At 34.7% G+C, this 17,609-nt stretch overlaps 1 protein-coding gene across 4 annotated transcripts in view; it reads left to right on the plus strand.

The window, feature by feature from the left end:
- The window catches only part of LOC149788555 (uncharacterized), a 42,119-nt gene extending 27,737 nt beyond the window's left edge, over window positions 1-14,382 (plus strand). For all 4 annotated transcript variants that reach the window (XM_089974589.1, XM_089974590.1, XM_089974591.1 and 1 more), the window contains exons 4-6: window positions 8,000-8,153; window positions 8,652-8,816; window positions 11,034-14,382. In XM_089974589.1, the coding sequence (XP_089830715.1) occupies window positions 8,000-8,153; window positions 8,652-8,816; window positions 11,034-11,167 (453 nt within the window). In that variant the 3' untranslated portion in view covers window positions 11,168-14,382. The remainder of the gene's footprint in view (window positions 1-7,999; window positions 8,154-8,651; window positions 8,817-11,033) is intronic.
- The last annotated feature ends 3,227 nt before the right edge of the window (window positions 14,383-17,609 follow it).

Raw genomic sequence — 17,609 nt, forward strand, 5'->3', positions numbered from 1 at the left:
TGTGCTAGTCGTACATCCAGTATGGTTTGCTTGTCACTAATCCCACCAAATGGATCATCAATATGGAGTTTTGATTACAAAGACTAAAATAAGGCTGACTCTGTCCTAAATGAAAATGGTGCCAGTCTGACATCTGACATCCTATATGTCTTACATCTGACATCCTCAATGTCTCACATCTGGCATCCTATATGTCTTACATTTGACATACTATATGTTGTACATCTAACATAATATATGTCATACATCTGACATGCTATATGTCTTACATCTAAATTCCCATATGTCTTACATCTGACATAAGCAATTACTTAATCTGTCATTCTATATGTCTTACATATGGAATCATATATGTGTTACATCTAAAATCCCATATGTGTTACATATGACATCCAATATGTCTCACATCTGGCATCATACGTCTTACATGTAGCATCCTATATGACTTACAGCTGAAATCCCTTATGTCTTACATCTGGCATCATCAATGCCTTACAAATAGCATCCTATATGTCTTACATTTGACATAGTATATGCCTTACATCTGACATCCTGTATATCTTACATGTCACATATTATGTCTTACATCTGTCATCTTATATGTCTTACGTCTGACACACTCTATGTTTTACATCTGGCATCATATATGTCTTACATCTGACTTCATATAGGTCTCACAACTAAAATACCATATGTCTTACATCTAAAATCCCATGTCTTACATCTGACATACTATATATCTTACATCAGGCATCCTATATGTCTTACATTTGATATGCTATATGTCTTACATATGACATCCTATATGTCTTATATCTAAAATACCATATGTCTTACATCTGACGTACTATATATCTTACATCTGACATCCTATATGTCTTATATCTGACATGCTATATGTCTTACATCTAAACTCCAATGTATCTTACATCTGACATCCTATATTTCTTACATCTGACATCCCATATGTCTTACATCTCATATACTATTTGTCTTCATCTGGCATCCCATATGTATTACATCTGGCATCATATGTGTCTTACATCTAAAATCCAATATATCAAACATCTGATATCATCAATGTCTTACATCTGGCATCCTTTATGTCTTACATGTAAATTCCCATATGTATTACATGTGACATAGTATATGTCTTACATCTGACATCCCATGTGTCTTATATCTGACATAATACATGTCTTACAGCTGATATCCCATATGTATTACATTTGGCATCATATATGTCTTACATAAGACATACTATATGTTTTACATTTGGCATCCTATCTGTCTTACATCTGACATAATATATGTCTTATATCTAAAATCACATGTCTTACATCTGGCATACTATATGTCTTACATCTGATATTCTGTATGTCTTACATCTGGTATACTATATGTCTTACATCTGGCATCCTATATGTCTTACATCTGACATCATATATGTCTTACATCTAAAACAAAGCACATGTCTTACATCTGACATCATCAATGCCTTACATCTGGAATCCTATATCTCTTACATCTGACATCATATATGTCCTACATTTGACGTATTATATGTCTTCCGTCTGACATCATATGTCTTACATGTGACATACTCATTACTATATGTCTTACATGAGGCATCCTATATGTCTTATATCTGACATACTATATGTCTCACATCTGGCATGTACTATGTCTTACATTTGAAATCATATATGTCTTTCATCTAACATAATATATGTCTTACATCTGACATGTTATATGTCTTACATCTAAATTCCCATATGTCTTACATCTGACATAATCAATTACTTACATCTGTCATTCTATATGACTTACATAAGATATACTAGATGTCTTGCATATGGCATCATATATGTATTACATCTAAAATCCCATATATGTTACATATGACATCCAATATGTCTCACACCTGGCATCCTATGTCTTACATCCAATATGTCTCACACCTGGCATCCTATGTCTTACATGTGGCATCCTATATGTCTTACATCTAAAATCCCTTATGTCTTACATCTGACATCAGCAATGTCTTACAAATTGCATCCTATACGTCTTACATTTGACATACTATATGTCTTACATTTGACATAGTATATGTCTTACATCTGGCATCCTATATGTCTTACATCTGACATAATATATGTCTTAAATCTGGCATCCTATATGTCTTACATCTGACACACTATATGTTTTACATCTGGCATCATATATGTCTTACATCTGACTTCCTATATGTCTTACATCTAAAATACCATATGTCTTACATCTGACATACTATATGTCTTACATTTGACATAGTATATGCCTTACATCTGGCATCCTATATGTCTTACATCTGACATAATATATGTCTTAAATCTGGCATCTTATATGTCTTACATCTGACACACTATATGTTTTACATCTGGCATCATATATGTCTTACATCTGACTTCCTATATGTCTTACATCTAAAATACCATATGTCTTACATCTGACAATACTATTTGTCTTACATCTGGCATCCTATATGTCTTGCATCTAAAATCCCATGTCTTACATCTGACATACTATATATCTTACATCTGACATCCTATATGTCTTATATCTGACATAATATATGTCTTAATCTAAACTCCCATATGTATTACATCTGACATAGTATATGTCTTACATTTGACATAATATATGTATTACATCTGATACCACTGGACAACAAATTTTTACAAAAGTCATGTTACTGAAATAAAATTAGTCAATTCTTATCAATTTTTATGTGCTGAACACGAATATGACAGTCAAATTGCAAAATTGGCTCTAGTTCTTTTGTAATCTGCAAGAAATTAATGTTTACATAACGAAATGCATTCCAATAGTAAAAGGTCAACTGTAATAGCCTACCTATAAAAAATCAAGTCATTGACTACATCTTAGATTTCTTCGCCTGTCTCTTGTACAGCTGTTCGGGAGCATCTCTGAGGAGTGTCCAGCAGTAGTCAGCCAGCATTGTAGTGGACCATTTTTCCTGGTATCTTTGTTCCATTGTTGCGATATCTTAATGAAAACGTTCGCCGTGTTCATCACTAACAATACCACAGTTGCTAGGAAAGAAATCCAAATGGGAATGAAGGAAGTGAATCTTTAGAGACATATTGCAGCCAAGTTTCTTATACTTCATCAACATGTCTTCTACTAGTTCCTTATAGTTTTCTGCCCTAACATTTCCGAGGAAGTTTGTAGAAACTAGGCGAAAAGCATTCCATGCTTGTTTCGCGTCACCTTCCAGCAAGTTGTTGAACCGGTCATCTTTGAAAAGCTCTCGAATCTGAAGACCCACAAAAACTCCCTCTTTAATCTTTGCTTCGCTGAGTCGAGGGAATTTTTCATGCAGGTATCGGAATGCTGGCAAAGTCCGGTCAATGGCTTTCACGAAGTTCTTCATCAAACCTAGTTTGATGTGAAGGGGTGGTAGCAAGATTTTCTGAGCCTCAACCAGAGCTGGGTGTTGGATATTCTTCTCTCCAATGGCTACATTCTGCCTGTGAGTCCATTCCTTCCTCATGTAGTGCATTTCCCTTGCTCGGCTATCCCACTCGCATAAGAAACACATGTATTTTGTATATCCTTGCTGCAGTCCCATTAAAAGGGCAACTACCTTCAAATCACCACAGAGGTGCCAGCTGTACTTGTTATACTCAATGGAATTCAGTAGCTGCCTTAAGTTATCGTATGTCTCTTTCATGTGGACAGCATACGCTACTGGAATAGATGGAAGAATGTTTCCATTGTGCAAAAGCACAGCCTTGAGACTCAGTTTCGAAGAGTCCACAAATAGTCTCCATTCTTGTGGGTCATGAGTGATTTTTAAAGCATTCATGAGGCCCTCAATATCGGAACAGAATATCAGATTACTTTCCTTTCTGAAGAAAGGCTCCAATTGCTGGTGGCGCTTTCGATATGCAGTAATTGTGACATCTTCTTCTAGAAGATTCCATTGTTGGAGTCTTGATCCTAGCAATTCTGCCTTGTTCTCTGATAAGTCCAAATCACGAATCAGGTCATTTAGTTCTTCCTGTGTTATTCTGTGTGGGGTTGATGATGCACCACAGTGAAAATCTGGATCACTGCATGCTGATGGACCAGGAGAAGAACAGGTCGACTCACCTTTGTCTTCGTCAGACGAATCAAGAGAATATTCTGCTGGAGGTTCTGGAATAGGAAGTCCCTCACCATGTGGAACTGGTCTCAATGCAGACGGAATGTTTGGGTAGACTATTCTCGACTTCTTTCGCTTCGTTATTCCGCCGGAAAGAGGAGGAACCAAGCAGAAGTAACAGTCATTTAGGTGGTTGCTTGGCTCTCTCCACACCATTGGGACTGCAAACGGCATTGATGACCTTTTGCAATTCAACCACTGTGAAAGCTGTGTTGTACATGTAGCACAGCATATATGCGGAGCCCAAGGCTTGTCTTGGTCACCAACCTTGCATCCGAAGTAAAGATGATATGCCTTCTTCACTTGAGAATTGATACTTTTCTTCTGGTTGGCAAATGTCACTTCCCCACAAATATAGCAAAAATTGTCCGCGGTATTAACACACTTTCGAGGCATTACTGTTCTTTATTGTACGTAAATGGATAAAATAATAAGTTTTATGTAACAGTAGCTTGAACTGTCTCGCACAACGTCTAAAATATTTTAAATGCTGAACCTATCTGATTGGGCTTTATATAGTACACTGCTTACGTCAGCTTCAGCAGCCGCCTGGCATTAGTATAATAGGCCTACACATGTATAGTACACTGCTGACGTCAACTTACTTCAGCAGCCGCATGGCATTAGTATTGCATTGCATCAGAAAATGATGCAATCAACTGTGGATGATGTGAGCATGATGGTATTATGCAATGTTACATCATTATTCCGGATGTTGCTGCAGTCCTACTGGAGAAATTTACACAGTGAAACATAGAAAATGAGGTATATGAATATCTTCAAAACGAGAGCCAATACAAATTTTTCACGGTTATATTCGTGTTCGGCACACCAAAATACTACAGATTAGGGCCTTTTCAAGTCAGTAATGATTTCACTGTTGACCAGTGTACCCCATATGTCTTACATCTGACATCCTATATGTCTTACATCTGACATAATATATGTCTTACATCTGACATCCCATGTGTCTTACATGTGACATACTCTATGTCTTACAGCTGATATCTCATGTCTTACATCTGGCATACTATTTGTCTTACATCTGATATTACATATGTCTTACATCTGACATCCTATACGTCTTATGTCTAAAATCATGTATGTCTTACATCTGGTATAATATATGTCTTACTTATGGCATCCTATACCTTACATTTGACATACTATATGTCTTACATCTGATATCATATATGTCTAACATCTGACATCCTATATGTCTTACATCTAAAATCCCAAATGCCTTACATCTGACATACTATATATCTTACATCTGACATCCTATATGTCTTACATCTGACATCCTGTATGTCTTTTAGCTAACATCCCATGTCTTACATCTAACATAATATATGTCTTACATCTGGCATCGTATATGTATTATATATGGCATCCTATATGTCTTACATCTGGTATCCTATACATCTTATATCTAAAGTCCCATATGTCTTACATCTGACATCATCAATGCCTTACATCTGGCATCTTATATGTATTACATTTGACATAGTATATGTCTTACATCTGACCTACTATATGTCTTACATCTGGTATCCTATGTTTTACATCTGGCATACTATGTTTTACATCTGACATCATATATGTCTTACATCTATCATCCTATCTGTCTTATATTTAAAACCCCATAGGTCTTACATCTGGCATCCTATATGTCATACATCTGATATATTATATGTCTTACATCTGACATCCTATATGTCTTACATCTGACATCATATATGTCTTACATCTGATATAATATATGTCTTACATCTGGCATCATGTATGTCTTACATCTGAAATATTAAATCTTACATCTGGCATCATATATATCTTCCATCTGACATCCCATATATCTTATATCTGGCATCCAATATGTCTTACATCTGACATAATGTATGTCTTATATCTGACATCATATATGTATTACATCTGACATCCTATATGTCTTACATCTAAATTCCCATATGTCTTACATCTAAAATCTCATATGTCTTGCATCTTACTTACTATATGTCTTACATCTAGCATCATATATGTCTTACATCTGGCATCCTATATGTCTTACATCTAGCATACTATATCTCTTACATCTGACATAATATATGCCTTACATCTGTCATCCTAAATGTCTTACATATGGCATCCTATATGTCTTACATCTGGCAACCTATATGTTTTACATTACATCTAACATCACGTATGTCTTACATCTGACATCATCAATGCCTTACATATGGCATCGTATATGTCTTACATCTGACATACTATACATCTTACATCTGACATCCTATATGTCTTACATCTAAAGTATCATATGTCTTACATCTTACATACTATATGCCTTACATCTGACACCCCATGTGTCTCACATCTGGCATGCTATATGTCTTAAATCTGACATAATATAGGTCTTACATCTGACATCCTATATGTCTTATATTTGGCATCCTATATGTCTTACATCTGACATCCTATATGTCTTACATCTGAATCCTATATGTCTTACATCTGACATCCTATGTCTTACATCTGACAGCGTATATTTCTTACATCTGACATCCTATATGTCTTACATCGTACATACTATATGCCTTACATCTGACATCCCATGTGTCTTACATATGACATCCTATATGTCTTACATCTGATATCTCATATGTCTTACATCTGGCATCATATATGTCTTACATCTGACATACTATATGTCTTACATCTGACATCCTATATGTCTTACATCTGACATCCTTTATGTCTTACATCTGACATCCTATATGTCCAAAGCAGCAGCTAGTTTTAAAATCTTGTTCTCTTTGAAGAATATCAGAAATGGTTTAAAAATTCAGAATATTGAAGGAAGAAATTTTCTTGTCTTGAATTTCTGGATATTCGTTTGCACAGAGGAGGATCAGTCCCTTCGTGTGATCCTTTTTATTAGCATGTAAGGACATGTGAATCAACAATTTTGGTGTGTGTGTGTTTTTTTTTTTTTTTAGTGTGTAAAGATATGTATAAACATGTGGTATGTATGTATTTATTAGTGTGTAAAATCGTGCATATACAGGTGATATGTATTTATTAGTGTGTATAAATGTGCATATACAGGTGGTATATTTGTAGTTATTAGTGTGCAAACTCGTGCATATACAGGTGATATGTATTTATTAGTGTGTAAAATCATGCATAAACAGGTGGTATGTGTGTATTTATTAGTGTGTAAACATGTGCATAAACATGTGGTATGTACTTATTTATTAGTGTGCAAAATGTGCGTAACATGTATGTGTGTATGTATTATCATGTAAAGGCATGTCAGTACAATTATTACAGTGGTGCCTATTAAAAGAAATTTTCTAAGGATGCAAAAATGTCATGAATTTCAGAACAAATGGTTAGGAAGATAAACGTTTCCAAAAATTTAACATTAAATTCACGTACTTAAAATTTTTAAAAAATTTCTTTGTAGCTGAAAGGACTGGCAAATTCAGAAAATTAATTGGCCGGCTGAATCTTCATTTGACCTTCCCGCAAAACAATACCAAGCGAGATTAACTAGAAGCCGCAGTATTGAAATTACGAAGGCTAGTAGTCCGACAGGAAATTTACTTGGGTTTGTGTGACAGCATGTATTCTGAGCCCGGGTATATTTAGATTATCACAGCTTTTACAATTGTGTAAAATTTATATAAAAATAATAGGTAAAATATATAAAATCTTTCAAGATGTGGTTAACATTTTTCAAACATATTTGGAGAGAGTTTAAGAAAAACCTATTTTGTACTTGCACAGGAAGAAGACTGTCTGAAGTCTATGGAAGTCCCATGGTGCAGCAGTGCCCACACACTAAAATTAGATCTTGTAGTTGATGATAGAGTAATGGATCCCAAGTATAATTTTAGTGCTACTGTGTACCCCAGATGTGGAGATGATGTTGTTTATAAACGTAAATATATAGCATTTTAATTTTACAGTGTTAGATATAGTTCTGTATCAAAAGTAATAAAATGATACTGCTATCACTACTACTACTACTATTACTAGTACCACTACCTCTAGTAATCAAACATAACGCATTTTGCACTGAACGCACTCAAATGGACCTGCAAGACACTATATTATTGCACGAACAGTAAAGATGATGATGATGACCACATAAGACACCATAACATTGCGGGAATGATGACGATGATGATGACGACGACGATGATGATAGACCCTATGAAAGTCTAGCATTGCACGAATAATAATGATCATGAGCTTGAAGGTGGACCCGAAAAGACGCTCTAACACTGAATGAATTGATGATGATGATGATGATGATGATGATGATGATGATGGATGATGATATATATTGATATTTGCCGAATTTATTTGAGTTGTAGTTTTCAGAAAAAGAAATGAGATCAGGAAATTTATCCGTTTTTTTAAATTAATTTTTCAGCACCTAATAGGGTAGATTACGAAGAAAGGGTGAAAATGAATTTAGTACACGGGATAGTTGTTGGAGTCTGTTTGTGTTTGATGTTCGCCGTGATAATATTTATAACTGTGTGCTACTATAGAAACCACACAAACTTAAGGAACATGTCATCAGTTCAGTCCAAAGGTATGTAACTGTTGTTTATTTATAATTTTAGTAAATTTGGAAATTATTGCAAGAGAAAAATTACATGTGATGGGGAAAAGCCGCCTTGAAGCAATCATAAACATATAATTATTTTATGCTCAGTCGTTCGTATTTGCATATTTTCCTCTTAGCAAGATGAGACTGTTTTCCAGACACAGCAGTTTCCAATATAAAGTATTTGACTGCATTGTTTTTCGTTTTCCCAGTGAATTTGATTCCAGTTAGATGGTAAAAGTTAAACCGTATACAGTGTGAAGGACAATTCCTTGTAATTTATAACAAATGCATTCTTTTCTGCTAGTCCTTGATTTAATGTTTGCAAAAGTATCATTTTCTTTGAAAATCTCCTGAACATGTGAGAAATGAAATAGGTACTTAGTCATTTTCAGTTGCAGTAAGTGATTTGCTTCCAAATGCACAAAAATGTCGGATAAGTAGAAAATGAATTTCTACACTCATTAAAGTATTCAGTATTTATACTGACGGGCTTCACTTGCGATAAAAAATAACAATTTATACCAAATCTTCTAGATACCTTAAATATCAAGTGACAAATAGTATTATATCTTGTTATTTAGAGAGAAACTTTAATACCTTGTACTTTGTTTCAGCTTTGCATAAAAGTACAGTATAATCTTGTACAACTTCAGTCATGGATAAAAACTTTTATACTTTTTCACACTTTGCATAGAAATAGAGTAGAACATTGTATAACTGAAATTATGAATAGAAACTTGTATACTGTTTCATGAATTGCATGAAAGTACAGTCTAACCTTGTAAAACTGAAATCATGAATAGAAACTTGTATAGTATTGCATGCTTTGCACATAAACACAGTAGAACCTTGAATAACTGAAATCAAGGATCGGTGGTGGTGCAGTGGTTAAGGAATGGAACATTTGACCAGAAGGGTGTGGGTTCGTTTTCTGCCACTGGTTCAAACCAGATTGAGTACCATGGTGTGTCCTTTGTAATGATCTTTAATATACTTGACTCAAAGCTGTTTTTGGCAAAACACCTTAAAAGCCTAATGTATTCATATACTGAATCGTCCGAACTCCGTTTCAGAAACACCTAAAAAGCCTAATGTATTCATATACTGAATCGTCAGAACTCCGTTTCAGAAACACTTAAAAAGCCTAATGTATTCATTTACTGAATCGTCCGAATTCCGTGTCAGAAAGGACAAATTTGTATATAGATGAGGGTTTGTAAGAACCAATCAAAATCTGCCAGATTTTGGGACAGGTTATACATACTCCTTAGATAAAGAATCATATGTGTAAACCATTTTCGGATAAAAGAGAGTCTACTGCACTTTGATGTTTTGTTTTTATAGTCATGTGTTTTCTAGTTGTGCACCTGCAGTGTTGTAACAGAGTTTGGATATAGATTGTGTTTCTATATATTCCATACTTAATTTGCTATAAATAAACATCTTCTAATTAATAGAGTTGTATTTAGTTTTCTAATAGTATGCTTAATTTGAATTTACATGTATCTTCTTTTCATAATGTAAAATTACCTACTAATCCTCCACTTTGTGTCCATATGGATATTTTGTTTGACTTTTCCATTGTTAATACTTTGTGTACAGATGTACACTCTGATTGGCTTTTTCATTGTTAATACTTTGTGTACAGATGTACACTCTGCTTGGCTTTTTCATTGTTAACACTTTGTGTATAGATGTACACTCTGATTGGCGTTTTCATTGTTAATACTTTGTGTATAGATGTACACTCTGCTTGGCTTTTTCATTGTTAATACTTTGTGTACAGATGTACATTCTGACTGGCATTTTCATTGTTAATACTTTGTGTGCATATGTACATTCTGCTTTGCTTTTCCATTGATAATAATTTGTGATTGACTTTATATTTATTTTATTGATGTGATTATCATTGTCTTCTTTATATTACTTGGAAAAATACTATATTTGGATCCAGTTTGAAATATTAAGAAAAAAATCATTTATTTGGGGTGGGGCGGTTTGTTATGCCATTTTTTGGCATTTGATAAGGATACAAACTCTTATTGGTGACACAAATTGCCAACTATGAGAAAATAAAATTATATGTTAAAAATATTAGGGTAATATTGTGAATTAACAGATTCCGTCAAGTAATTTTGTGAAGTAACAGGTGCCGCCAAGCATTATAATTATGTATTATTATGCAAATCTGTCTTGCAGAGAAAACGATGAAGATTTCTGCAGAGAGGGCAAAGCAATCATCATCTTCGGACCAAAAAGCCACCTACATGAAAATTAATGAGAGAGAAAAAGATGAGGCCAAACTAATGTTAACAGCAAATGTAAAAGCCTAATGTACAGAAAGATTCAAGAAACAATTGAAAGCCAAAGTACTCACCAAAAGTGAAAGAAACTCACTTCTGATGTATATAAAAAGGAAAAGGACCTGAATTTGCATGTTTATATTTGAAATGGATAATAATTGTTCACGCAGAAATTGATTTTCGTGAAAATGGATCAATATTGTTGTTTTGTCTGCTTTATCACAGATTTCTTACTCTTTATTTGTTGCATTGACAATTTTTCAACCTTATTGTCATGTGAAAAGCTTTTCTGGACACTGTCATTACTTTTGTTGGAAAATTGCCGATACACGAAGAATGAATGAATTTTGTTGACAATTTTGCGTCATAATTTAATCAATTTTCAAATTTGTCTTCACAAATAAGTTCGCTGAATCGATTGTTTATGATAAATAACACAAAATACAACTTGGATTAAGTAAAAGTTACAAATATTTGGTAGGTAAGCTATTTTATATTTGGGCGCGCATTTGTGTCTGTCCTCCGCTTCTTGTTATACAAGGATTTACTTCCCAGCAAGTATGTAATGTACGATCCTTTTGTCAGCTCTACTGGCTGTAGACTGAAAGGGCTTAAGGGGTTGTCTGTTGACTGTCATCCATCCATCCATCTGTCATCTGTTGTCAGTCCGTATGTTCACACATGGTTGATATTACTACTCCTCCTAAACTACTTGGAGGATTTCCATTAAACGTTGTCTAGTGGGTCCCGAATGAAAATGTTGTCACTCTGACACCTAATATGGCCACTACAGTGGCCATCTTGAATACCATATCACTCTTCATTATGTATAGATGGTCATTTCAGCATGGGGTTTTCACCAGAAGTATTCTCATGTGTAGTAGAGCTGGGTACCACAGATAGTTTTGTACCGCAATATTTCTTAATATACCACAATATGTAGCACCGTATTTCGCAATTTAATGTTCAGGGACAGGGGCTTGACAATATTTTAATAAAACAAATCCGTCTATCAGTAGCAGAAAAATATGATTTATAGCAATACGTCTGTTTTGTAAAAAAAAAAGAATAATAATAATATCTTTTAAAGTATCTTTTCATGAAAAATGAAAACGTGTTGTTAATATCATTTAATTGCTCGACCGTTTTTGCCAGGACACGAAATAACTTTAGAAATCGTTGTAGGAATACATATTCATTTTTTATGTGTGTAGAGATTAGCCTCTAGCAGAGTGCACCACAAAACTTTGCAACAAAAAAGGTCGAGATTGTTCCGGTTGTCACTTTGTCTCCCTCCATTGCCAAAATGTTACATATCAACTAGAATAGTTCAGAATATTGTTGCAAATGCTGACGAATTACATCCATATTATAAATATTGACTTGACGAAAAAGACAGAGGATGTTCCGATTAATAAAGAAATTTATAACATGATTACTTGGAAATTTACATACATTCCTTACCGACATAACGATAAAATAATGCACACATCTAATGTCTAACTGGTTCTAAATGAAAACGGGCCTGGCCTGATATCAATCCTGGCAACCATACTGTTAAGATATCATTTATATGTTAGTGAGCTGACATATTGAAATATTGGAGTGCGGGTTGTATATCGTATTTGTCTCGTTGGTAGTATGGACATTTTGCTTTCATCAAACGACCGTTTATGATGTCTGGTTGATGCTGAGTAGAAGTGGTGTCAATCTGATACCGTATATGGCCACCACAGCATTCATCATGATAGTATTGTTATCGTTACTCCTTCAAAATAGTAAAGTCTTTTCAGACAGTAAAACATCAGTCCCACTCTTGTTAACTTCTTTTTACTGACGCATTGAACTTTGCAGAATTCATCCACATATTTACCTATTTCCAAAGATATGTACATTGACACAAATTATCTTTTTTTATAATGATGCGGAATTAAAACGTGTGTGTATGTGAGCAAGTTTTCATTTGTACGTATTTGTAGTGGACATTATTTAATCTGAGTGCACTTGTCTAAGTAGAATTAATATTACTATACACGCAAAGCTTTGTTATGATTATTTCAGAAATAGTTAGTTTGCTACATAGGCCTCAGACAAGAAGCATCATTTTGTCTTCCTTTGTCTTGAAAATTCATCTGTCAGTCAAATACAGTTCATAATTGCTTTTGTTTTTCCACAGAACAAATATACTATGATGCATCTCATAGTTGCATGCACGAATGCAGTAACACTTGTTTGTTTAACTTTACTAACTGAACCTTGACATCTGGAACTCTGGCTTGTCTTATCTTATCCAAACTTTGAAAGCTTCCTTAAGAAGCCTTTGTTAACAATCCAAAGTTAAAATGTCACTAGAATTCCTTCCCACCATTTCACGAGCGCACAACTTCGGCACTCGGAGTACAGTCTAGTGTCTCCTAACTTCTCTATGATCCACCTCTAGAGACTTTCTAACATGTACTAACGGATAAATGGACTTAGTCTGAATACATTGCTTATTGAAACTCCTTCCTAGATTTCAATCTCTCTGTTTTGATTGGATAATGTCTGGTCTCTTTGAAAACAGCCCTGGGGAAATGTCTTACCTGTAACTCCCGGATGTCCTGCCCCAAAAAGTCCAAACTTGCTCTAAGTCGGTCGTGACATCACTGACAGCAAAACAAACAAAGGCGTTTCTACATGGTCGTAGAATTCCCTGTAAATTTAACTGCGAGCGGGTCTATGCATAATGGTTAAACAACAGACAGGCAGTTTCTGTGTTCAGAATGGGTCTAAAGTCGTAATCTTACATAATACGTATTGACATTATTTCAGGTGCTCTTACAACGAATTAACTAAAAGAAGATATGTGTATATTTGAAGCGTAGAATATCAGCAAATTTCCCCCACAACATGACACAGATCTTGTTTGAAAGCCTTGTGAATATCTTTAGAATTAATAGCATTCATGGATTAATGTTGAATACGTTTTACTTATGATAATTCTTCCAGTAGGAATGAGGTATGACTGCTTTGTTTAAGAGCGTTAGTGCAATACATTTGGTTGAACACCAAAAGTTATTTCAGAAAGCTAAGTGTCTCCAAAGGAATGTTGAATGAAAGGACAGTTTGAAGATGTTATAATTTCATTTTGCTTTCTTATTTAAAATGTATTCGCAATTCAAAAGTCTTTTGCAACACATACTTTAAATTTAATAAACCAGGTTTCACCACCCTTTGGTTTACAAATAAAAATAAATTTCTGCTTTCATGGCTTTTGTTTTTGTGTGAGACATAGATTAGCCATCACAAAAGAAACTCATATTTCGATTATGCTTTAATTCAGCAATATCAGTAAGATCAGGCCCCAAGACAGAGTTGTTCTACCCTAATGTTTGACTGGCATTGTTCCAATTAATATTAGACAGGCAAATAGAATCACATGATAATATATCGATATTGTTATACACCCACCACCTCCATCAGTCTGTTATAAATTTTATACCCACAACCTACATCTGTCTGCTATAAATTTCATACCCACCACCTTCATATGTTTGTTATAAATTTCATACCCACCACATCTATTTCTGTTATAAATTGTATACCCACTACCTCTATCTGTCTGTTATAAATTGTACACCCACCACCTCCATCTGCCTGTTATCAATGTTATACCCACCACATCTACTTCTGCTATAAAGTGTATACCCAACACCTCTATATGTCTGTTATAAATGTTATACCCACCACCTCTATCTGTCTGTAATAAATTTTAATCCCACCACTTCCATCTGTCTGTTATAGATTTTAAGCCTTCCACCTCCTCTGTCTGTTATAAATGGTATACCCGCCACCTCTGTCTGTTATAAATTTTATATCCACCACCTCTATCTGTCTATTATAAATTTTATACCTACCAGATCTATCTCTCTGTTATAAATGTTATACCCACAACCTCAGTCTGTCTGTTATAAATTTTACGCCTACCACCTCCTCTGTCTGTTATAATTTTACACCCACCACCTCCATCTGTCTGTTATAAGATTTATACCCACCACATCTATCTCTCTGTTATAAATTGTATACCCACCACCTCCATCTGTCTGTTATACATTGTGCTCCTTCACAATAACTCAGTTGTCCACCATCTACAGTTACAAAACTTTGTGGTTTATTTTTACTTGGGGTCAGGGAGAAGGTGAAATGTAACAGTGACTAAAAGAATAAAAACAGTTTCCACAAAATAACATTAGTTATATAGTACGTAGCACAAATGCACTTTGTGGAAGTCTTTCACTTGGGGTAAAGAAGAAGCCTAGTGATTTTTAGGTCACAGGTCAAGGTCACTGTGACTGTAAGAAAGCTGAATTTTTGCAAAACACTAACTCTATATCACAGAACTAAACCATAACTTTGTTGGTTAATGAAGACATCTATCAATTTTGACGCAAAAGGTCAAGGCCCATGAACAAAACAACAACAATATAATCGGCAATTCATCTAACAAACATGGTCCAGTTATAAAGGAGGGTTGCAGACCTATGGTGGTTACAAACGGAATGAATGGATCAACAGCTGGAAGGATAAAATATGATTACTGTAGTGAAAGACTTATAAGCCCTGATTAGTTAATATTTGTTTGGTCCAGTTGCATAAAATCATTATCTGTCTGTCTGTCTATCTATCCATCCATCCATCCATCCATCTATCTATCTATATATCTATCTATCTATCTATCTCTGTGCAATGGTGCAAACGTTTGTATAATAGTTATGCTGTTAATTTCACTATACTTTCTGTCGTGATCATCGTGATACGTACCCATTACGATTCATTTAATGGCTAGTCCTGCAATGAATTGTAGACTGCGAGGGACTAAATCTGCTCTGCTTGGGACATGAATTTTAAAAAGGACTTTGGTGGTTTAATAGATAGGAACAAACGATAATGCAATGGTAACGCGACGTCATAACAATAAATTGTCCAAGTGATACGGAACAGGGGAAAATTTTAGAAAATTGTAGTCCTTTAGAAGCATGTGTATAAGATGACATTTTCTGGAAGGTTATTAATAAAGGCGCGCTAGACTGGATTATCCCAACTTCGATGTGAGTCATAAAGATATTTGGCGGGTAAAGTAATAATCCTGATTGTCAAAACTAAACGAGGGAGTGTGTTCCTAGACGGAATTCAGGGGTTCTAAAATAGTTCCTCTCGTAATCAGTCTATGTTTCTGTGAGACGCCAAGAAATTGACTCCGAGGAAACATAGCAAGTATATTTACCCGTTAAGTAAATCATCCTAAAGACGAGGGTCGGAAGTGAGAACATTCATCTGCATAGGAAGGCGCGGAACTAGAATAGAATAAAAGGAAAAGAAAATAGCTCTAAACACTGATATTGTAACAATGAAGAACGAATTACAGTCTGCAACCAAGAGATTGATTACCCGCGGAGGCTACTAAAGAGAGACAGACAGACAGATATACAGAGAGGCAGAGCCGACTGATCACCAGCAGTGATTTGGGAAAAACCAGAAGCACCAGGTGATGCTGTCAGGCAACAATCTGAGTTCGATCAGTCACTCAGTCATATGATAAAATTTGTTCTTTCAATAAAAGAGTGACTGAATGAATTTCGCATAATTTTCTAACTATTTCTGAAAGAAAGTGAATCATTCACATATCATGTTCAATTTTATTTTGTGTATGAAATTGAGTAAATTGTATTTTACATACGGGGGTTCTTGTTATTTTATTCTATATCTCTGCTCAGTTATCTGTTATATCATCCATTTTTTAAATATTTTATATTATGAATTACTCGATCCGGGCAATAACGCCGTGGTCGATCAACTCCTGAATAACGACAATAAAACCTGTACGGAGTGGCTGAGATCACACACAAACACACACACACACACACACGTATGTATGTATGTATGTATGTTGTATCAACGATATACCACGAGATGTATACATTTTTCATTAAAAGGAAAAGAGGTTTGTCGAGTTTCCTTTTACAGAACAATTTATACAGCGAGTGGTATATCATTGGGTAAATGTGTATTGACAGAGTGGATTAACTCTTTACATCCCTGCGAGTGTGTCCGCTGCAAAATGTATTTCTACGCTTTTTGTTGTTGTTTACAGTCACATATGCAAATTGATAACATGATTGTTTTCTTTTTCTTTTTTATTTTTATTCAGATTTATTAAATCACTATAAGACACACTCATGATTTTAACATGAAATATGGTTTTCATGAAGAAAGTAGTACACAACTAACACGGCTAATTCTTGTACACTGAACCGGAACTGTCAGGCATTCACGTACTGGCGTATGGAAATTAGCATGGAATAGAAACTAAGCGAAAAGACGAACCAACAAGAGGTCATTAAAATATTTTAATATATTGACAGTTCATCGAAGTCATTATTTTGCTTTAATTTAAATTTCTAAAGATTATGAAATTCTTCTATCTCTCTGTCTC

The sequence above is a fragment of the Sinohyriopsis cumingii genome, chromosome 11, assembly GCF_028554795.1.
Source record: "Sinohyriopsis cumingii isolate HCF-2022 chromosome 11, ASM2855479v2, whole genome shotgun sequence".
In the NCBI taxonomy this organism is placed as follows: domain Eukaryota; kingdom Metazoa; phylum Mollusca; class Bivalvia; order Unionida; family Unionidae; genus Sinohyriopsis; species Sinohyriopsis cumingii.